We start from the raw sequence: 22749 nt of genomic DNA on the forward strand, positions 1-22749 counted from the left end.
ATAAGCAGGAAAGAGTGCTGGGCCTACATTACCCCAGCTAGATACACATCTAGCCTTCGTTTGAAGACCCCCAGGGTAGGGGAGAGCACCACCTCCCTTGGGAGCCCGTTCCAGACCTTGGCCACTCGAACTGTGAAGAAGTTCCTCCTAATATCTAATCTAAATCTGCTCTCTTCTAGCTTGTGGCCATTATTTCTTGTAACCCCCGGGGGGGCCTTGGTGAATAAATACTCACCAATTCCCTTCTGTGCCCCCCTGATGAACTTATAGGCAGCCACCAGGTCGCCTCTCAACCTTCTCTTGCGGAGGCTGAAAAGGTCCAGTTTCTCTAGTCTCTCCTCGTAGGGCTTGGCCTGCAGGCCCTTAACCATACGAGTGGCCCTTCTCTGGACCCTCTCCAGATTATCCGCATCCTTCGTGAAGTGCGGCGCCCAGAATTGCACGCAGTACTCCAGCTGCGGTCTGACCAGCGCCTGATAGAGGGGAAGTATCACCTCCTTGGACCTATTTGTCATGCATCTGCTGATGCACGATAAAGTGCTATTGGCTTTTCTGATGGTTTCGTCACACTGCCGACTCATGTTCATCTTGGAGTCCACTAGGACTCCAAGATCCCTTTCCACTTCCAAGCCACCCAGCAGGTCATTTCCTAGGCTGTAGGTGTGCTGGACATTTTTCCTCCCTAGATGCAGCACTTTGCATTTCTCCTTGTTGAACTGCATTCTGTTGTTTTCTGCCCACTTGTCTAACCTGTCCAGGTCTGCTTGCAGCTGCTCCCTGCCCTCCGGCGTGTCCACTTCGCCCCATAGCTTAGTGTCATCTGCAAACTTGGACAGAGTACATTTCACTCCCTCATCCAAGTCGCTGATGAAGACATTAAAGAGTATCGGTCCAAGGACCGAGCCCTGCGGGACCCCACTGCCCACACCCCTCCAGGTCAAAACCGACCCATCCACCACGACTCTCTGGGTGCGACCCTCCAGCCAATTCTCCACCCACCGGACTGTGCAGTCATCCAAGTCACAGCCCCTTAACTTGTTCACCAGTATGGGATACCGTATCAAAGGCCTTCCTGAAGTCCAAGTATACGACATCCACCCCTCCTCCTGCGTCGAGGCGTTTTGTAACCTGGTCATAAAAAGAGACTAGATTGGTCAGGCACGATCTGCCTGCCACGAACCCATGCTGGTTTCCCCTCAGCATAACTTGCCCTGCCGGGCTCTCACAAATGTGAGCCTTGATAATTTTTTCACAAGCCCTGGTTTTCATGGGGGACTTCAATCACCCTGACATCTGCTGGAAGGGCAATACAACAGCGTGCAGGCAGTCCATAAAGTTTTTGGTGAGAATAGGGGAGAACTTCCTGGTGCAAGTGCTGGAGCGGCCAACTAGGGGCTGTGCTCTCCTTGACCTGCTGCTCACAAAAGGGCAAGTCATGCCTGACCAACCTGATTGCCTCCTATGATGAGATGACTGGCTCTGTGGATGTCAGGAGACCAGTGGATGTGGCATACCTTGCGTTTAGCAAGGCTTTTGATCCTGTCTCCCATAGCATTCTCACAGGCAAGCTAAGGATTTACGTATTGGATGATTGGACTGTAAGGTAGATATAAAAGTGGCTGGATCATTGGGCTCAGAGGGTAGTAATCAAACCTGGAAGATAGCATATAGTGCACACTCAGCAAGTTTGCAGATGACACCAAGCCGAGGGGAGTAGTGGATGCACTGGAGGGCAGGGTTAGAATTCCAAGTGACCTAGAAATGTTGGAGGATTGGTACAAAAGAAATCTCATGAGGTTCAATAAGGACAAGTGCAAAGTCCTGCACATAGGACAGAACAATCCCATGCACCAGTACAGGCTGGGTTTGACTAGCTGGGCAGCAGCTCTGCAGAAAAGGACCTGGGGGTTACAGCGGACAATAAATTGAATAAGAGTCAATAATGTGTCCTTGTTCCAAAGAAGGCTAATGACATATCTGGCTGCATTGGTGGGAGTGTTGCCAGCAGGTCAAGGGAAATGATTATTCCCTAGGCCTGTGCAAAGCGGCAAGTATTTGCTTCGGATTCAGATTCAGCCAATTTGGAGGGACAGTGATTCAATTCCATGATTCGAATCACTGTCCCAATTCAATTCAGCTAAATCTGATCCAAAGATTTGGCACCACTTCGGAGATTTGGCCATAGACTAAACAGGCAGCAGTCCTCACCATGCTGGACACAACTGCCTCTAGCTGGTAAGTTTGTTGTGGTGAGCAGAGGGGGGAAGGAAGCGCCATGGCGGGGGGGGGGCAGATCAATGTCCACACAGAGAGGGATGGATTGGGGCTGGGGTTGGGACAAGCTTCCCAGCCAGGGTAGGGAGGAGTAGGACTCAGGAAGGGTGGCGGAGAGGGGTGGGGGATGTGGGCACGGCTGCCTTGGGAGTGGGGGCTATGCCCTGCTGCAGCTTGCCCAGCCAGGGCAGAGAGGCATGAGATGCAGGAGCTACTGCCACTTGCCCAGCCGGGGAGGGGGTGTGTGCGATCCAGGCACTGCCGCCATTTGCCCAGCTGGGATTGGGGGAGTGCAGGATGTGGACAAGTGGTGGCAGTGCCCGGATCCTGCATTCTCCTGCCCTGGCTGGACAAGTGGTGGCAGCATCTGCATCTTGCACTCCCTGTCTTGCTGGTCAAGGGGCTTGCCCCCTTCTGCCTGGAACAAGCCATTGCTGCATTGTGCCCCCACCCCCACTGCCCTGGCTGGGCAAGTGGCAGTAGGACATAGTCCCAACTCCCAGCACTGCCTGAACCCACATCTGACACCCCACTGCACCCCGCCCTGAGTCCTGAGTCCCCCTGCTCTGGCTGGGCAGTTTATCCCATCCCCATCCCTGATCCCTCCCTCACTGTGGGAGATCTGCACCCCTGCACCGCACTTCCCTCCCCCCTCCATGCACCACAAGAGACTTACCATCTGGAGGAAGCTTCCATGGGGACTGCTGCCTGTTTAGTCTATGGCCAAATCTCTGAATTGGCATGAATCTTTTCCAAATCAATTTGGAGGCTTCTGATTTGATTCAGACTTTTTCATTGGTCTTCCGATTCAATTCAGATTTGGAGATTCAGCTGCTGAATTGGGCTGAATCTCCTCCAAATCAAATCAGCTACCGAAGCTTCCCCTCTATTCAGCACTGGTGGGATCACATCTGTAGTACTGTGTCCAGTTTTGGGCCCCCCCTACAGAAAGAATGTGTACCAATTAGAGAAAGTCCAGTGGAGGGCAATGAAAATGGCTTGGGGACCGGGGCACATGATTTATAAGGAGAGGCTGAGGGAACAGAGCTTATTTAGTTTAAAGAGGGAGGAATGACTGGGACTACATGTTGGTATCATGACTGAAACCAGGGAAGCTGGCCATGATGTCAGCAAACTCAGGGCACAGCTGGGAACTTTCCTATTTATGGCATGCAAGTGGTGTTTGCTCATGAATATTTGGGAGTTTTGCAGGGGCGTGTTGGTGTTAAAGTACATCAGCAGTTCCCAACCCTGGGTCATGACCCAAATGAGGGTTGCAGGGGCAATGCCAGTGGCGCTGCACACAAAAGACAAGCTGCGCCACATGCCGGGAGCTTCCCTGCCTCTGCCCCCGGGGGCCGCCACCACCACCACACTCGACTCCTAGCAGTGGTTGTGGAAAAAAAGAGTTGGGAACTACTGAAGTACATGCTGTGATATAGTTGTAACCAGGTAAAGCCCTTAGCCATTTTAGTGCAATTCTGGGGGGGGAAAGTGAAATACAATCTGAACTAGACAGCTATCTAGGTAAATGCAATTTAAGTGGCACTATGTATCCACTGGGTAAAATAGAATCTGCCCCACAGATTTTTTTTTTAAATCTACATGCTAAATTGATTAAATTGAAGCATTTTCATGTTGTAACATAAAGGGGGCTATCTTTAGGGCTGTGTGGAACAGCACTGTTTCGTTTCACCGTCCATTTTGCTGTTTTGAAGGCACAGTGTTTCATTTTGTTGTTTCATTTCATTTCATCAAAACTGGTTTGCTGTTCCAACATGTTTCGATGTTTCGCCCCTAGGCTATAATAGGGAATCATGAAAATGCCTAAACCATTGTCATTTCTTATCTGATTCAGATGAAAATTGCAGGAATGGTAGCCACTTCTGAGGGCACAAAGCCTGCCAAGTTTCAAGGACATAGGGGCAGGGTTTTTTTGGAAACTGTACCTCAAACCTTTCAATGCAAAACTCGTGACACTTGCCAGCAGAGACAGCCTCCTGTCATTCAGCACACAGATCTGGGGGCCTGCACCCCTGGGAGGGCTGTGGTGCTGTGCCAGACTCCTCCTGGGGGTGTGAGCCCCCAAATCTGCATGCTGGAGGACAGGAGGCTACCGCTGTCGCCTGGGACCAGTGCTGGGTGCAGACTGCTCCCAACACCGTGGAAGACTGCTGCTGCTGCTGGCCCCAGGCAACAGAGGCAGCCTCCTGTTATCTGGCATGCAGATCCAGGAGACTGCACCCCTGGGAGGAGTCTGGCAGCCCTTGGAGGGCAGGTTGAGTTACATGGGGCTGGTGGAGCTGGTTGAAGCGCAGAGGAGAGCCAGGGCTGTGCTCCTCCTCCCAGCACCGGGCTGAGCTCCATGGGGCTGGTGGAGCCCATTGGAGCACAGCCCTGGCTCTCCCCATCTTCCTGCCACTGGGCTGCTTCAAAACTTGAAACGTTTGAAATGTTTTGCATTCCCTCGTTTCTTTTCAAAGCTGTTTTGAAGCTTGCCGTTTCGAAGCTTGCCGTTTCATTTCAATTTCACTGGTATGAGCTTGAAACGTGTCGAAAGAGCTTCGAAATGAAACAGTGAAATTTCGCACAGCCCTGCGATCTATGCTTTGATGTAATTAATTAGCCATTTTACATACCTCTGGAGACAGAATTTTGTGACCTATTTGTAACCCTGTCAGTAAGCAAGTTGCATGAGGCTGTGATTTCACACCTCAGACTTGGGCTGATGTTAAAGGAAACAGTCTGAGACAGCATGGTGCAGGTGGCGCATAAACAAGTCAAATGATTGGACTGGTTTGGAATGGAGAGACTGCAAAGGTTGCCAGGAAACCATACATAAATTCATAGAACTTAGACTCAATTGTGAACTGTGATTGGCTCATAGTTTATTCTCAAACCACAGCAGCCCACCCTCAATAGAACATAAAAAGCCTAAGCTTTTAAAGCAAGTTGGAATCATCAGAAATTCACTTTACAGCACTCGTTTCACAGCTTACTGATGTTTTCCCAGTATATCCTAGATGCCTGGCCAGTGGACCCTGAGAATCCTAGCACCAAAGTCCTCCTGTCCTACCTGCAGCTATACTTGTGTGGTATGTGACATTGTTTACTGTGCAAGCTTGTAGTTTGTTAATAAAATCAGGCTGATTATTGGAATGGTTTCTTGGTCTTAAACACCAGTCCACCCACCAATCTTAAAGTTATTTTTGGTATCCCTAACAATGTAGGTAGAGAAAATGTGTTAATTTCCCTTACAGAGGAGACAAATAAGAGGGGACACACATATGCAATAACTAGCTATTATAATAATAATGAAGGAAGAAGACAGTGTCAGCTCTCCTTGTGTCAGCACAAGAAAAAAGGCACATTCAGCAAGATTGAAAAATGCTTTGGGTTGATCAAAAAAACCCATTTCCTTACCTATTTTTTACAATGTATTTCTTGAGCAAAAAAAATTAATTTGAAGGGAGCTGACCTGATTTTTTTTTAATGTTGTCATTCAGGTGATTGTCTTGGTAGATTGGTGATTAGTTTGCTGAAATATACTTAAGGAATAAAGGTACCCTGAATATGGTCTCAGTTCTAAGGTGAAGTGTATACCTGGTATAAAGGAGAGTTACAAGATTTGAACTTAGATGGCAAGAAGCTTCACAAGGGATCTATAGGAGAGAAAGTTGCCAGATGGATAGTGTAAGGAGCTATAAATTAAAGTACCTCTTTGACCCTGAAGATACCACAGTTCACACTCTCTCCACCTTTTCTGGACTGGATATAAAATGCATCAGACATCATCTCTGAATTTCCTCTGCTCATTCTTCTATGAAATAGATACCACATGCAAGCTAGTTGCTGTTCTGGGATTTCATCCTCAATGAATGAGGTCAAATCAGCTCTTCATGTCTGAGATTATTAGGCTCAGAATTTTTTTCAGAGGTATAAAGAGCTCATGAAAACATCATATTCTTCCTTGGCAGCCCTCTGATTCTTAGCAAAGAGAGAAGATAAATTTACTCATAGAACAGGACCTAGGCCTATTAATTCCGTTTTTTGTGCAGATGATTTCCATTGATTCATTGTCTAAACTTGAGTCAATTTCTTGTTTCCATTTTCATTGCACACAGTTGCATCAGCTCACAGGAAGATGTTCCTATAGTTTGGATGGAGCTGAAATTATTGTACTGGGACAAAGATTTCAAGTTCTGATATGCAGACCTAGAGTGGTATGTGCGGGGTGAGTGGATCTTGAGTGAAAGGATTAGATTCTAGACTTAGCAGCTCTATCAGTATCACAGCTGGGACTTCACCTGGCTAAATTAAAATGTTTATAGACAGAGTCTACTATACTTGATCAATCCTTTTATTTTTGTCAGAATATCAAAAATGTGCTAACATATTTTTTTTAAATGAACAGATTTCAATTCATACCAAATTTCAATCATTTTTAGTTGTCAAAAAAAATAAACATTTAAAGGAAAACCGACACTTTGTACAAGCAAATGCATTTAGTTAAAAAAGAAAAAAAAGTCAAGGAAAAAGACATTTTGGTGGAAATATTTTTGACTGTCCCGGAAAATAAATAAGTTTATCATGGAGGAGGAAAACCAGGAAAGCTCAGTGTTGCCTATTTTTAGGGAGTGTGGGGGAGGGAATCATAAGGAAGCCAAAGTGAATAAAGGACTTGTATATCCCTCCTTTATAATTCATATTAAAAATAAAACACTCAAGTGCCATGATAGAAACAATAGATTTTGATTCTTCTTTGTTTGATTGTTAATACCATAAGGGACAATTGTAATTTTTTAGTTTTCCCTCATGTAGAATATGGAACAGAAGGGAATTTGGCTCTGTTTTCATCTGGGGTATGTTAACAGTATACTGATAGGGGCATCTTATACAAACCACACTCTTATGAGCTTGGACTGTATTGCACAGCTCAGTCAATATGCTGTGCTGGAAGACCCCTTAGTGTGAATGCAGGTATGCTAATGGAAGAGAGCTTTTGTCAACTTAATTTAGGTCATTCAGCATGTTACGGTAGCTATTCCAGCAAGTAAGCAGCTTTAGCCATTATACACTATTTCTCCACTATGGTGCTCTGCCATCATTCCTATAATCCAGGATGAAAAAGGTATCCAGGTAACAGCAGTGTCTTGCCAATTTAATAGTGTTGACTTTGGGGACTTTTGTGTAAGTGCAATTTTTGGCAGTTACAGTGTTTTTAGATTTTAATTGTACTTACATAGGTGTGTTTAGCCTCAACTAACCTTCTGAGCATAATAGAAACTTTTTGGCAGATATCACTTGGATTCTGTCAGCAACTATGGTAGACTAGGATGACCCTGTTGACAGCTCTCACCTCTAGCTGCAATATATAAAAACATCACCGTACTCAAATTAAAATGGAGGAGAGTTGTCTTCACTCTTGGCCCAATGATTAGGGCACTTGCTGAGGAAAGGAGAGACACAGGTTTTTACTTGTATCTCCTGCTTCTCAGTAAGATGCTATGGATGCCAGATCACAGGTTTGGCATTACCCAGACTGGTCTAGAGATTTTGTCTTGGTGCAATATAGTGGATGTTGACTTTTGTCATACACATATGGCTTTTTTGCCCCTAAAAATACTAAGTTTGCCAAAAAATGTAGTTTTGTAAACAGTTCCAATTTGCTGGAGTGTTTCAGTGAAAAAGGGTGGAGAAATATGTTAAAAATATATCAAGATGTTTTATGTGAACTTTAATGAAATTACATGCTTTGTTTCAGAAATTCTGAAATGTTTCATTTTGATATCTTTAAATGAAAGTTTTAGAAATGTTGTTTCTAAGCCACATTCGTTGGTTAAAAGTAGGTAAATTTAAAAAAAAGAAGAGAAAGCAGAGAAAGTTTTTTTTTAAGGTTAAATAACCTGAAAACAAAAATAACTACTTCTTTTTTGAGTCAAAGGAAACTCTTGTTGACCAATCTTTCAAATTTTGTTTCACCAACAGATTTGAAAGTTATCCAAACAGAGTCTGGATAACTTTTTTTGTCTTTTTTGACAACAGAGTCTTCCCATTTTAGTGATCCAACCTTAGGGACTCTGTGCAAATGAAATTTTTGGCATTTACAAAGATTTTAGATTCTAATTCTACCTAGATAGGCATGCTTGCCCCTAACTAGCCTTCTGAGCATTAATGGGAGTATTTAGAAGTTATAGTTTGGATTTTATCTGGGCTTATGATGGAATGGGATCACTCTGATGATAACTAGTGCCTCTGTCTCTAATATCTAAAAATTTGCCAGTGAATCTATAAACCAAGTCATGCTTAGATCCATGCACCTTGGGACTTTGACAGTAGATGCTCTGTGCTATTTTATCTATGTAAAATTGTCTTCCACAAAGTGGAAACACCCACCCATTGAGACTGCTTTCTCTGTGGACTTAATTCCACAAAAACCAAAACATTTTTTTTGTTTGTTTTTCAGTTTCTAATGATAGGCTATAGATTTGTTTTTTTAATTGCAATGGTGCATGTATAGAATTACTTCAACTTTAAGATCTGGGCCACAGAACATAACTCCAGATTTTTGTCAGTTACAGAAGCTGAGCAGCATGTGGTCAGAAAGATACTAGTTATAAATTGTAAGAAAGTACCACCCCCTCTACTAATGGATTTTACCTTGCTTTCTCCTTCTTGCCATTCCAATGCAATTCATTTGTAGTGAAAATAAATGTTAGCTGCTTTTATTTTTGGAAGGCACAACTCCATCAAAATAAGCATGAAAGATGAGATCATGGCCAGGGAAGCAAAACTAATTTTTATCATAGCAAATAATGCATTTAAAAGATACATTTCTTTAAGAACCCGAAACCATGAACTGGATTCTTCTATTCACTCTCTCTTAGTTTTTGCTTTAAAAAAAATGACTTCCAAAAGGGGGAGGCTAGGTTTTCATTCACATGTTACACAGAGGGTTAATAAATGTTTAACCACATTTTAATATTTGGTTCATGTGAAGGACGCAGTATGTATGTGTACCTTTAAATGAGTACATATATCAAAACTAGTCACAATTCTAAAGTCAGTTTAAAAGTGGCTTATTGTAATTCAGGTTAAAAACATGCCCCGTTTACACTATAAAGATGTAGCTCTTGAACTATACTGTAGCTAAAGTATTAAACTTCTTTCCACCCCACACTCCCACAAAGGAGACAACAGTTAAAGCAATGTAAAAGTACTTTACACTGGGTACGTCTATGCATACACAAAAATGATGATGGGGCTGGCTTAGGAACAAGGATGCAAAAGTGCAGGAGCTGCCTGCTACCTAGCCCCACACTTTAGTACCCCCATATCCCAGCCAGCCCCTTTCCTGCCCTCTGCCACCATCCAGAGCCCAAGGCTGACCCCCACTCCCGCCAGCCCAGGGTTGCTTTGCCCTGGCTTAAATTGCTGCGGTCCCAGGCGCACATGCAGACACTGTTCCTGGGAGCAGCTGAGTCTGGCATGAACTGTGCCAGGGTGTACTGGCATGTGCAGATGCACCCCTTGTGTGACTATTCCCACACCAGAAACTGAACACCACCACCCCCCACCCTCGAATTATAAGATATCTTTACACTAATATAAAGATCCACAATGTGGGTTTTGTCAGGTATCAGTAAAAATCTTATAGATAGAAAGCTTGCGTTCTTACAACACAAACATTTTTCTTGGTGCAAAATAGGTCCTGCTGTGTCCTCCACAGCCATCCAAACCGAGGATTATTTAAGTGGGTGTTTGTACATTGGCTAGAAGAACTTGGGCTGAGTCGCTGGCCATTGTTTTTCGTAGGGGGTAAAACCCCCATCCCGCTATCTAGAAGAGGAGGCAGAATTAGCTATGTCACACGTACAGCACTTACCAAAGTTGTGATACAGGGAAGTTGAGGTTTAGTTCAAGTTTGTAAACAATTGTGTGCAAGTATGGGGTACTGGTGTTAAGTGTTTCACTGTGTGTGGAAAGTAACTCCAGAAAGGCAAAATTAGGAATAGAGGCATATTTGTTGGGTTTTTTTAAAACCAAAAACACAAAAATAACACAAGCTGTTATAGGTAGAAAGGCTAGCTGAACTAAGTCACAGGAGAGTTAATTAAAAACAGTTTTTTTCTTTTTCATGGAAAATTTTGACATACAGTTTTTGATTAGAAATGGTGCTAACCTGCATCACTGGAGCTGTAGTTTGAGTGGCTCAAGTTCCATTTTGTTTGGCATTTCTGAACAAACTCTGGCTCCCATTATACGTTATTTTTTCCACTCATTGAAAAATCAATGGTTGCAGTGACTTCCCTGTTGCCAAACATATTTTGGCTTTCTAGTGTTCAGATGCTTAATGAATTATTAGAATTTGCTACAAAAAGCACATATTTTCCATGGAAATAATTATGGTTAATTTAAACATCAAGCTTTCTTTTGAAAAAATTAACTGGGAAATATTTTACCCTGACCTAATGCACTGTCTGTTTTTTCACGTTTGCCACTAAAAGTGATAATTAGCATTACCATTCTCCTTGCAGGTGAGCTACAGAAGGAAAGATGGGAGGAAACAATGACTCTCTACTGACTGAATTCATCCTATTGGGACTCACCAGTAACCCGCACATGAAGATTATTCTCTTTGGTCTATTTCTTGGCATCTACCTTGTGACCCTGATAGGAAATGGCCTCCTCATCCTGCTCACTCAGGTGGACCCACGACTCCACACACCTATGTATTTTTTCCTCAGTAACTTATCTTTCTTAGATATCTGCTATACTACCAGCACTGTACCCCAGATGCTGGCTCACTGCCTCTCCAAAAGGACCTCCATTTCCCTTATCAGGTGCTTCACACAGATGTACATCTCTGTCTTCCTGGGCACAACTGAATTCCTCCTGCTGGCTGTGATGGCTTATGACCGCTGGGTAGCCATTTACAACCCACTGCGCTACACCATTATAATGAGTAACAGAGTCTGCTTTCATCTGGCAGCCATTACATGGACCAGTGCTTTTCTCCTGATTGCAGTGCCTTCCCTCGCCATGCACCCTCAGTTTTGTGGGTCCAACAACATCATCAACCACTTTGTGTGTGAAGTACAGGCCATGTTGAAATTGGCCTGCTCAGACACAAGCAATAACCAGATTGTGATGTTTGTCACAAGCATCTTCACCCTGCTTTTGCCCTTCAGCTTTATTTTTGTCACCTATGCCCGTATCATCACAGCTGTACTAAGGATCCGCTCTGCTGAGGGCAGGGCCAAGGCATTTTCCACCTGTGGCTCCCACCTCACTGTGGTTACCATCTTCTATGGGACAACCATCTTTATTTATCTACAACCTCCATCCAAATCATCCCTGGAGCAAGAGAAGGTGGTTGGTGTGTTTTATGGGGTTGTGATCCCCATGATGAACCCACTGATTTATAGCCTGAGGAACAAGGAAGTGAAAGCAGCTTTGTGGAAGTTAGCAGGATGGAAAGACCACACTTGAAGGCCACTGATAAACACCATTCTCTTTGGTGGATGTTTGCCAAAAATCTCCTCCCTTGGTGAATGGAAGGTATGGGCAAAAAAATTGCTAAGCATGGTGCCTGATGAGAGATGTAGTCCTATTGGGATACAGAACCCATAGAAGATAATAGAGACAGGAGACAATCAAACAACAACTTTCAGGAGCTACTCTCTACAGTTGATCCAAGCTATAATGCTGCAGTTTCAAGGCATTCAATTTTGAAGACAAAATATTTTCCATAAAAAGTCCATTTCTGCCAAATACTTTAATAATGTAAAGTTCTATTTTCTACCCAAAAAAACACTTTGATGGAATTTTTGTAGGCAAGCTTCATTGTAATGCTGATCTTTACTCATTTTTTTCCTCACAAGATATAATTAGCAGGGCCTGATTAAAACTATCACTACATCATAGACAAAGAGACCATTCATTTGGGTTAACTTTTTAAAATCATGTAGGGAATTTAGATGGCTCACTTCCTCTAGTTTCAAGGGTAATTGGTTGTCCAGACCCTTATATAGCTTTAATAACAGCATCTTGTATATAATTTTGAATATATCATAAAGCTTTAGCTATTGTTAAACCTAAGGGGTATGCTAAATGGAATGGAAGGAGAACCAACATGTTCCTTTGTGTGGTGTTACCTCAAACAGTGAATGACATGGACCAAGGTCTGAGCCAGAACTAATGCCAGCTGTGTAAGAGGCATTTCCTAGGAAATGGTTACAAAATGCAGGAGACAGACCATTGATTGGTTGCAGTGATATGCATCTATATGCAAAATAGTCATACTTAAGTCTAGGACAAAGGTCAGGAATAGAGTAACTCTTAAACAAAAAGTTTGCTAGAAGGGCAGTCATGAACAAGAAATCTACCTGCTGCTGCTTGTTCAAACCATGTCTGGGGAAACAAGGCTTTTGGGGCATCCCAAAATAATTGGATTTCTCCAAAGAAATACCTGACTCATTCCTCCCTTGGAAACAACCTATAGAGAGATCAAATATTGGCTGATCATGCAGAAGACCTCGTTAGTTAATCTCACCATGTTCATGACAAGAACGCTACTAACATAACTATTTTGGTAGGAAAATTCCTCTCCTGACTGAAATAGTTAATCAGGGACAAAAACTGTGGGTATACCAGGCCCCATCTAAGCTCTGGGAGGCCTGCTGATGCAGTGCTACATTCATTATCACAACTTCCTTTCTTTTTTCGTGTCCTTCTGTAATAAAGTATTTAGCAAAATTCACAGATTTATTTGACTGTGAAAGGCTGTGCTTCTGTTGTGGCCTCAAACTTGCAACCTCTGAGCTGTCAATGGTGCACCTTAGTGCATTTGTACACATGTGTGAGCTGCAGTGTCAGGTACTTTCAAAAGTGCCTGGCACTGTGGTGCATACATTTGTATAAATGGTGAAATGCACGTCAGTGCTGAGAAAGGGACGTGGACAGCATGGGTAACCTAAACTATCTTGACTTCTGCTGGGAAGAGCAGTCAGCCAGATCTGACTGCTCAGGCAGGTTCCTAGCCGAGTTACAGAACCTCCACCTAACCCAGGAAGTGCACAGTCCCACCAGGGGAAATGCGTTTTTGGACCTGATCCCAGACACAGGCAACGACCTGGTGAGGGGACTGTGGGTTCTTGATCACCTGGACAACAGTGATCATCATCTACTGGAATTCACCATCCAGCACAGGGTGTCAAAGGCCTGCAGTAAGGCAACAGCCCTGGACATCAGGAGGGCAGTTTTCAATGAGGTAAGAAGACTAGTCAGGGAGGCACTGAGGTACCAGAGAGGAGGGGATTTGGGAGTACAAGAAGAGTGGTCGTTCCTTAAGGAGACGATCCTCCAAGCCAACAGGTGACAATCCCAACCCGGATCAAAGGGGACAAGAGTGCTCAAAAGCCCCCATGGCTCACCAAAAGCATCCAGGAATGTCTCAAAGCCAAAAAGGAGGCATACACCCAATGGAAAGGAGGGACCATCACCAAGGAGGATTATACCTCCATTGCTTGAGATTGTAGGGGAGCTGTTAGGAAGGCCAAGGCAGAGATGGAACTGGGACTAGTGATCCAGATCAAAGATAACAAGAAATCCTTTTTTAAATACACAGGGGGTAAAAAGAAGCTTCTGGGTAACATGGGGCCTCTGCAGGACACGCTTGGAAATCTGGTGGTAGCACCAGACGACAAAGCTAACCTCTTTAACAGATTCTTTCCATTTTTCTGAGCAAGGACAGGGACACCACGCCCCCCCCCCCCCCACACACACACATGGATCCTGGACAGACCCAGGGGAGGCACAGCCAGGCCCAGGGTCAGAGAGGACCTAGTCAGGGAACTTCTGGTGGGACTAGACAGGTTCAAATCAGCAGGTCCAGATGATCTCCACCCCAGAGTGCTGAGGGAATTGGCAGAAGTCATTGTGGGACCCCTGGCACAGCTTGCTGAGCACTCATGGTGCTCTGGCAAAGTACCAGAGGACTGGAAAAGGGCCAATGTGGTCCCCATTTTCAAAAAGAGGAGGAAAGAGGAACCAGGAAACTAAAGGCCTGTTAGTGTTACCTTGGTGCTGGGGAAGCTCTTTGAGAAAATTATCCAGGAGCACATTGAGGGACCAGCAGGGGAAATTATGCTTAGGGACAATCAGCATGGGTTCATTAGAGGCAGGTCCTGTCAGACCAACCTGGTGGTCTTCTATGACCAGGTCACTAAAGCCTTGGATGCAGGTGTCATGGTGGACGTAGTCTTTCTGGACTTTAGAAAGGCCTTTGACACTGTCTCTCACCCCATCCTCATTAAAAAATTAGGTGACTGACTGTGGTGTTAATGCCTACGTAGTCAAATGGGTCACAAATTGCCTGGAGGGCTGCACCCAAAAACTGGTGGTGAATGGGTCATTTTCAACCTGGAGGGAAGTAGGCAGTGGGATTCCCCAGGGCTTGGTCCTTGGGCCTGCACTGTTCAATATCTTCATCGGTGACTTGGACAAGGGGGTGAAAAGTGCCTTGTTCAAATTCACAGATGACACTAAGATATGGGGAGAAGTGGGCACACTAGAAGAGAGGGACAGGCTACAACTAAATCTGGACAGGGTACAGAGGTGGACGGATGAGAATAGGATGGGTTTCAGGGTACTGCACCTGGGGAGGAACAACCGGCACCATACCTACAGGTTAGAGAACTCCCCTCTTGTCAGCACGGAGGCGGAAAAGGATCTTGGGGTCATCATTGACTCCAAGATGAACATGGGCCGGCAGTGTGGGGAGGCAGTTAGGAAGGCCAACCGCACCTTGTCATGCATCCACAGATGCATCTCGAGCAGGTCCAAAGAGGTGATCCTCCCCCTCTTTGTGGCACTGGTCAGGCCGCAGTTGGAGTACTGCGTCCAGTTCTGGGTGCTGCACTTCAAGAGGGATGTGGACAGCATGGAGAGGGTCCAGAGGAGGGCCACTCGTATGATCAGGGGACAACAGGGCAGGCCCTATGGGGAGAGGCTACGGGACCTGAACCTGTTCAGCCTCCAAAAGAGAAGGCTGAGGGGGGATCTTGTGGCCTGTTATAAACTAGTCAGGGAGATCAGCAGGCATTGGGGGAGTCCCTGTTCCCCCGAGCACCGCCAGGAGTGACCAGGAATAACGGTCACAAGCTGGCAGAGGGTAGGTTTAGGTTAGATATCAGGAGGCGCTACTTCACGGTCAGGGCGGCTAGGGTCTGGAACCAACTTCCAAGGGAAGTGGTGCTGGCTCCTACCCTGGGGGTCTTCAAAAGGATGCTGGACAATCACTTAGCCAGGGTTATCTGACCCCAATACTCTTTCCTGCCATGACAGGGGGTCGGACTTGATGATCTGCTTAGGTCCCTTCCGACCCTACCAACTATGAAACTATGGAACTATGAAAATGGCAGCAGCACACTTTTGAACTAAAACATATCAAAGTGTTTTAGTTCAAAAGTGCATTGCTGCCATTTTCTGTGCACTGACACACATTTTGCCATTTATGCCAAGGTATGTGACGCAGCACCATGTGCATCAGCTTGCATGCTCCGCAGGCTCAATTAATCAAGTGTTCTCCAGTGCACTGGATTTCCTGTGCCTTGGAGCAGACAAAGGTACATGTATAAAAGCCGTTAGTGCCCACACTGCCCCAGGCTGCATTAGCATAATTAGGAGTAAGAAAGTAGGGCACAAACCTTGGGCACTGACTAAGGGGGATACCAGAACAGAGTCAGGAAGGCTTGAGGTTTGGCCACTGGGAGCAGAGGCAGGACTTCCCTTACCTTTGCCTTCTGTGGGAGACACAAAGTTCATCTACATATGTGCTTTAATGAACAATAGTCTATTTTACTGCCCATTAAAGCATCACATAAAATAGTGTGTTACTCTCATGTGCAATAAAATGGGCTACTGCATATTAAGCATCACTTAAAAACCATTCCCATGCATTACTGTGCATTAAAGCAGCCTATTGCACATTTGTTTAGGAGCTCACATTACAGGGTGCCTATACACGAGTGTGGAAGCTGCTCTGATGCACTGAAATTCCAGCACATCGGAGGAGACTCAATTAATTGAGTTTGCTGGAGTATGGCAATTACTGTGCTCCAGCAGCCTCCTGCATCTCATGTATCAACATCCCCATACTTTAAAATGGCAGCAGGGGTGCTTGAACTAAAGCTTGTTGAATGAGCTTTAGTTCAAGTGCCCCCACCGCCATCTGCAAGCGCACAGACACTGATACAGAAGACACGGTGACCCTTTAATTAGAGGGGCTCTCAGAGCCCCTCTAATTAAAGTGCCACCCCCACCACCCCTAAAGCACATGTAAAAGTGCCAAGAAGTACTACATTTAATGTGCATTAGGAAAAGCACCTTAATGCACATGTAGACACTTCCAACTGTTGATGTGAAAGGAAAGGTAACCCACACATTTGCCCTCACAGTCCTTTTTAAATACAACATTAACTTAGCATGGGAATTGATGGCAGCTGCTGGATTAACGCCATAGCTGCTGGTTGTGATGACACCTCTCCTTACAGCAGTGGTTATTCCATGCTGCTCCAGGGTCTAAACCCTACCAGATACAAAGGTCTTTACAAAAGAGACCTTCAGTAAGCTCCAAACTTCTTGCGATAACGGTGACATAAAGACCATGCCCTGGTCTGTCAAAATATCTTAGGGAATCCCTACCGTAGAGAACATCTGTAATAACTCAGGGAGCCATGATTGGACTGAGTACACATGACGAAGAGTGATGAAAAATGACCATTTGTCTAGCATAATGGTGTCACCATGTACACATGCCCATTTTATTTTTCGTGGCAGATTTTGTTTGATCATGGCAGCTTAGACCACCTCTGATGTATTTTAGTTTGATCATCACAAAGTGTTCCAGGAAGTTTGGTTTTATCATGACAATTCCATCAAGTGTACATGTCGCACATAGGTAAGTTGACCATTTTACGTGTTCTGATGGTCCTTGGCCACGAGGTACCACTTGAATTCACTGGTAATTTCATGTCCTTTGCAGTTCAGTTGTCAACTGTCTTGTGTAATGAATGCCTTTTCACAGCAGGTTTTGCTTCAGAGCCCAGTGTGGGAGCCTGACACAGATCAATGTTCTGCCTATGGATCATTCCTTGCTCCTTAATAAGTGAATTAATTTATTTAAAAGAAACCACTTTCTGTTATTAGACTCGAAGTGTGCTCTACTCACAGCTACAATATATGCTGGTGTCTCTAAGAGTGGGCAGCTTGAACTATGCCAGACAACCAGGAGCCCAAGCCCCCCATTTTTTAATGGGAAATCCCCTTGCTGGAAAGCAATTAGCATCAGTTACGGAAACATATTTACATTAGAGTCCTCTGTGTACTGCTGGCATCCAGTTTGACACTGCTGACCCCGTGTCTTAGCATTGCTCAGACCCTGTTCTCCCTCTCGAAGTTTCCTCTCAATGTTTCCTGATCCAAACCACCACACTGCACAGGTTTTAGGGAGCCACTTCCCTCAGCACTGGTAAATGTGCTTCACTCAGCAATACAGGTTTGAACATGATCCCTGACTTTGGGTTCTGCTAGTTACCACTGGCATCCAGTTCAGTGCTTCCGATCCCTGTCTTACTTGGTCTTTCTGACACTTTTAGACCTAGTCATCCCTCTCACTTCCTGATCTCACCCACCCAGCCATATCTCAAGATTTAAAAATTCCCTATACTACATTTTCACTGTCTCCCATCACCCCCTGCTTTTTAGAGATGCCAACAGTGGTAATATATATTGTCCGCTCATCACAACATTTCTACTCCTGAACCAAGAACTAATGCTTTGTAAATTACTGTCTTACTTCGTACAGTCCCCAAAATTTTTAAGCAGTCCCAGTATCACAGCCCCAGCTATGCTCCATACCCCTATATTGAAATTCCATCCTGTAACCAATACAGCACACACAAACCATTTCACCACCTCCTCAAGGGACAACCATACATCCCCAACAGCTGCCAACTACAAGGTAATTGCCAATCATGCATTGATCGTAGACACACAAAAACGTAAAAGAATAATACTTTATTTTCTTGTTAAATTAAAATCCAAAGTAACATCTCTTTTTCCAATGCAACAACTGTTCTGCAGGAAGAAAGAAGAGATTATAGTATTTTTTCCCTCCCCTTACAGCAGATTTCCCCAGGAATATGTCCCCAAGCCTTCTGTGAAAATACCTATACACTTGGTGCTGCTAAGTGTCCATCAGCAGGGGTCTGCGTGCATGGTCTGCAGTCAAGTGATGAACAGCTGGAGGTCAATTGTGAAAGACACACAGCATTTAATCTGAAATGTTCACACCTACACTCCCCTATTACCATATCGCCAAAGCCCCCCTCAGTGGAACACTTACCAACAACTTGCATTACCGTCCTCGCTGCTGTCGGTGGTGGGTCTGAGGCAAGGAGGTGGGGGTTGGGGTACAACCACACCACACCACATTGAGTGGCTGGAAAATAATCACAGGTGGCGTGGTAATGTGTACCATGGGTGACAGGGGCATCAGGAGGATTTGATGATGCTGAAGGCAGGACAAGAATAGGGGTTAGTGTGGGATGGGTTGGGGTGAGAGAGAAGAGATGGGGGGCTGATATCTTTGCCTCTTTGGCTGATTTAAATTTCCATCAAATTCACCATCAAATTTCTAAAGTGTGCTTCTTTGAACTTGCTCACAGCCCTTAAATTGGATCAGGTTTATGCACAAACACCCCTCCCCCCCAGGCTTGCCTCATCCTCATCCCAAAATGACCGTTGTGAACACTTTGGTTTGGCACCCCAAATTGATACATTTCCAGAGCACTTCTTCCTCCCATCACGATCTTCTTACAGGCAACTCCCACAGTACTAACAAATTTGTTGTTCTCAGAATAACATTTATTCACCCAAACCCCTAAGTCGGTGTCTAGCGAGTACTGCATGGATCACTTCCACACTTCCATATCTTAATGTTTCCCAGTCTTTCAGCCAGTCTCACCAACAATTTTTTAACCCACTTCCTCCCACCACCCTCTTTTGACCATCATGTCCCTTAGTGTTAACAAAGGTGTTGCACTTGGCAACACATTTATTCACCTGAACCCCAAACTTATGATCCAGCAGGTCCTCCATGGCTCCTGTTCAACACTGGAAACCCATGTTTTCATATGAGTCCCACTCACAGCCAGAGACTAGGAATCCTCTCAATTTGTTAGCCTCTCCCTCTCAGCACCCTCCTTTTAGAATCATATCTCTCATTATAAGACCTACAATTTGTTGCACTCATTTTAATAATGTGCAAATAAATTACATTTATTTTGAATGGAGGAATATTTTTTGGGCTGAAAATCTAAACATGTTCCTGTAAATGGGTCCTTTGTCCTGCTGCCTTTTGCAGGCCAGCTAGTTCTGTGATTAGTTCCAAAGATAGTTCAAATCCCAGCAGTAAACTACAGCCTCTAACAATGCAAACAAAATAAACTGAAATCTTTCATCCTGTCTGGATATCAGGAGAAGTGTCCAGGAGTAGATCCAGAGGGGGACACCCCACCACACCCCTCTTTCAGATCACAGAACAGAAGCAGCAGACAGGGACATAAAGTCCCTGAGTCAGGTAAGAACTACCCCCTTCCTTTCCCCTCCGTGTTCGGGGGGCACATCCCTCCTCTGCCTACCATTGTCACTGCCTGCACTGAGCTGGGGCAGGGAGACCTCCTTGCACCAGTGCCCCAGTTTTCTTCAGGTAAAGAAGACAGAGAGTTCCTCTTGTTCTTCGACTGGCAATACATCCCAGAAGAGATCTTTTCCAGACATCAAACAGCCCTGTCTTTCTTCTTCTACCCATGCCTCCATGAATATTGGTGGGGGGGAGTCTGGTGTAGGATGTCCAGATCCATTCCATGATCTGTTGTAGGACCTCCACCAAAAGACCTCCTAGACATAAGGTCTTCCCTTCTTGGGTTCACCTCAGCACAGTATTTTCTGCATTCTACACAGCATCCTTATTTGGTCTCTAAAAAGTTGTAGGCAAAATGTCTTATTGATATCACTAGCTCAGTGTCTAAAAACCCATTAACTAGACCCCACAGGTAATACCTTGAAAAATTGCTTCTAAGTTATTAATTCTACTATCTCTATGACTGAGTGGGACTTTGGCTGAAGCTACTGGGTACAAAGAACCTCGAAGTGCTAGATAATGGCTTGCGGCCAGTAGTCCAAGATAAACTGCTCTTCTTTGAACTAGTGCTCCTATGTGAGACCCTGTGGGCATGTCTACCCAAGTGCTTTACTGGGCACATCTACATGTGTGCTTGACTGTGCAGTTGTTACTGAGTAAGTACTAAATGACTCTGCAGTAACCGCCAGTAGTGAACAGTAGGCCTGTGCAAGTAGGCAGCTATTTGAGCCAGCTTCGGATCTGGCCACTTCAGATGCCAGCGATCTAATCTGGAGCTCCAGACCAGGTTCCCGCTTCAATCCAGCCGAAGTGACTCCAAATATTTGGAACCACCTCGGAGATCTGGCCATAGGGTATAATGGGGAATCAGTGAAATATCTATAAATTGTTGTTTTTTGTCTGATTTGGATGAAACTTGCAGGAGTGGTAGCCTCTGCTGAGAGCATGAAGCCTGCCAAGGTTCAAGAAGATCGGTGCAGGGGTTCAAGGGGAACTGCACCCCAAATTCTTGAAAGCAAAACTCATGTCACGTGTATGTGTTACACCACAGGGGGGTGAAAACTGCAGAGATAGTAGCTCTTGGTGAGGCCACAAAGTCTGCCAAGTTTCAAGAAGATAGGTGCAGTGGTTTGGGGAAAACTGCACCTCAAGCTGCTGACAGGCAAAACTCGTGACACATGACGCTGTGGGTTAAGGTACAGTGGGCTGAACACTGAATCCCTGCAGTTCCCCTTGAACACCTGCACCAATCTTCTTGAACCTTGGCAGGCTTCATGCTCTCAGCAGAGGCTACCACCCCTGCAAGTTTCATCCAAATCAGACAAAAAACAACAAATTTATAGATATTTCATTGATTCCCCATTATACTCTATGGCCGGATCTCTGAAGTGACTCCAAAGCTCTTCCGAAGTGCTTCAGAAGCTGCGAACTGCTTCGGAAAGCCTAACGAAGCCAGTACTTTGATCTGGACATGCTGCTTCAGATGCCAAAGTATCCAAAGCTTCTCTGGATCCAAAGCACGGTGCAAAGCCTCACACAGCCTTACTGTGCTGTCCTGGCGGCACACGGGTTGCTTCCAATCCTACTGTGCAAAAGCTCATTGCTACTGCACAGTAGCGGTGGCATCAGGGTTTGTGCCCAGCAATGCTACATCACTTTAGATCATTGCTATGGCAACATAGTGTCTCATGTAGATGCATCCATTGAGTATTAGACTAATCTAATGTGCAGTAAAGTAACACTGTCCACACATGTGGCAACTAGTGCACAGTAGATTAATTTAAAGCACCATTTGCTAGTACTGACATATACAGGTACTAGCCAGTGGTGCTTTAAATTAATGTACCTAATTTCACATGTAGCCACTGACATCAGGTACAGTTTATGCCTGGTCAGCCACACCAGGAGGGTCCCAGCCTGGCAGTTTCTCCAGCCACGTGGAACAGGCAGCTCTTTAGCCAAGATCCCTATTTTGATTTCCAGGGCCCCATCCAGCTGCTGCATGTCCCCTGGGCACCATGCCCCACCACTGCAGGCACATGACAGGTGATGCAGCCACTTGGGTTTCAGCTCTAATCCTCATGGCACCTGCCTCCTGGGAACTGTACCTTACTGTTGGGGGTACATGCTGGGTGCTATAGCCCCCTGATCCCAGCTCTGATGCTGTGGGCCCCTGGCAGCTGCTGTATGCCCCCTGGGTACTGTGCCCCACTGCCATGTTGGGTTCGCCATCTGAGGAGACACAGGCCCAGGAATCCAAGTGGAGACTGCAAACCTCATCGCCATCTGGAGGGACGTTCATGCCCAGCATGGACAGCAGTGCCAAGTTCCAGTGCACTTTCTTCCCTCAGCCTCACCCACCAGCTTGGGTAACCCAGGCCACCACCTGCCCTGACTATTCCAGCAGTGGGCCACCAATAAGGAGGACAGGTTGGGATGTTCTCCCTGCACATGCCAGCTCCTTGCTGGAGACAGCCACTGCCCAGGTGGCCAGGTGCCGTGCCTTGACACTGGAATGCCATGGCCAGCTGGACCACATCTCCACGGCCAGAGGTGGAGTTGGAGTGCTGGGTGTAATGTGTCAGGCACCCCTTGGTGTGCTCAAACATCTTGTTGTGGTGTGCCTGGGTGACTCTGACCAGGGGCAGGCTTGAGATACAGGCCATGCATGGCAGGGGCCCTGACCGGGGGCACCTCTCTGGAGAGGCCTGCCAAGGGAAGAGGTGAGGCATCACAAGTTTTGTGTCCCAGCTGGGTGGAAACCCCTC

The 22749-nt window shown here is 45.5% G+C and overlaps 1 protein-coding gene across 1 annotated transcript; it reads left to right on the forward strand.

Annotated features, from left to right (window-relative positions):
- Positions 1-10830: 10830 nt before the first annotated feature.
- On the forward strand, positions 10831-11766 carry LOC149864286 (olfactory receptor 13H1-like). Its single transcript, XM_090049071.1, has one exon. The coding sequence runs from the start codon at positions 10831-10833 to the stop codon at positions 11764-11766; it is 936 nt and encodes a 311-aa protein (XP_089905197.1).
- Positions 11767-22749: the final 10983 nt, after the last annotated feature.

The sequence above is a fragment of the Crocodylus siamensis genome, chromosome 5 (genome assembly GCF_052110815.1).
Source record: "Crocodylus siamensis isolate JL-2025a chromosome 5, ASM5211081v1, whole genome shotgun sequence".
NCBI lineage: Eukaryota > Metazoa > Chordata > Crocodylia > Crocodylidae > Crocodylus > Crocodylus siamensis.